This window comes from Halyomorpha halys, unplaced genomic scaffold (assembly GCF_000696795.3).
Source record: "Halyomorpha halys isolate HHAL.00 unplaced genomic scaffold, Hhal_1.1 Scaffold743.1, whole genome shotgun sequence".
Lineage (NCBI taxonomy): Eukaryota > Metazoa > Arthropoda > Insecta > Hemiptera > Pentatomidae > Halyomorpha > Halyomorpha halys.
Window position 1 is genome coordinate 96,666 of NW_027104794.1, and position 1,469 is coordinate 98,134.

Genomic DNA, 1,469 nt, shown 5'->3' on the forward strand with positions numbered 1-1,469 from the left:
TCAACTTACTAAAAACATAAACCCTTAGTACTCTAGAAAAACTATCAGATTCTATTATATTACACATTACATTGTAGGTACAAGACTGTAATACTACCATCACTTAATTCGACGCACAGCACTGTTCGTAACGAAGCCCTCCGATTGCTTGCTTCTGCTGCTCAAAACAATCCTGTCGTGCAAAAGGCATTGGTTCAAGACGGAGCTGTTTCTATCCTGTTGAGAAGTTTATCAGCTGACTCATCGTCAAGTGTAATTTATATTCCTTATTTATGCTTTTGGTCTTTTAAATTAGCCAATTTTTCTTTTTTTACTTTTACATATTATTGACTATCCCCAACGGTATCATCCAGGTAAAATTTGGGATATACATTTCTGTTTCATTGAGTAGATAACCAAGTACATCTGATTAACTGAATAACAAAATGTATTTACAAAAGCATAAGGAGCAGTTCATACAAAAATTGGTTTGATAGAAAGCATCTCTTCATAAAAATTTCTTTTTGAAATATCTACTTAGCACCCTACACTGCCTGTTAGGCAATATAGATGTGAGTTACAACTCATTGCTGCAATCAAAACAATTTACTTATTTTTCTATAGTTGTGTGCACACTATATATTGGAATATTAATTAATAAGGACTAGTGTCTTATGATTAGTAAATTTCAATTTTCCGGAACAAAAAAAAAACCACTTAGGGCCCTAATCTTCGGGTTTTCTAAGCTTATAGTATTATTATTTGTAGTTGGGACATGAATTGCTACAGCAGGACTCGAACCCAGCATAGGAAATACGATCACTTAGTCTTATTCATTGAACTACCATGCTGCTCTGATCTGTGTATACTGCAACTTAATAAGGCAACTAAATTAATATTACACCATCTCCAACTTAAACTTTGTAACCTATGGCGATTGAAATATAGTCCGGACAATGTAATACTTAAGAAACTAGTGCTGCCGATTCTTCCAACCAAAAAACAACAACAAGCTACCAAGCTTCATAATGTCCTCATAAAAGAAGTTTGGTTGAGCTGTGAGCCAAGAATGCACCACTTCTTTCATTGCTTCGTCCGAGGTAAATTGGGGAATCAATTTACCTAATGCTGTTTTATGAGGGCATCATGAAGCTTGTACAACGATGGACCAAGTGCGTTGAAAAGCAAGGGGGGGACTGTGTAGAAAAATTATGTACTTGTAAGTTTCCTATTTGATTATAATACAATTTTATAACTATATTGCAGATAATAATTAACTTACTCTCGTAAGTGTAACTATGATTGTTACAGTCATGATTGTACTATCGCACTAACTCTGGTGTGATAGTTTATTGTACAAATAATGTCAGTGAACCAACTTTCACGTTAACTGAATTAGTCCAATCTGCGAACTAGGTACCTGGTATATAAGGAATAATAGAGAAATGGAGTCTTAATGGACATGAAGATATGGTACGATTTATTTAAGT

At 34.2% G+C, this 1,469-nt stretch overlaps 1 protein-coding gene across 2 annotated transcripts in view; it reads left to right on the top strand.

Moving 5' to 3' along the window:
• Positions 1-1,469, top strand: part of Sil1 (Sil1 nucleotide exchange factor) — a 23,792-nt gene that overhangs the window by 9,857 nt on the left and 12,466 nt on the right. For both annotated transcript variants that reach the window (XM_014428701.2, XM_024363360.2), the window contains exon 4: positions 78-252. In XM_014428701.2, coding sequence (XP_014284187.1) covers positions 78-252 — 175 coding nt within the window. The remainder of the gene's footprint in view (positions 1-77; positions 253-1,469) is intronic.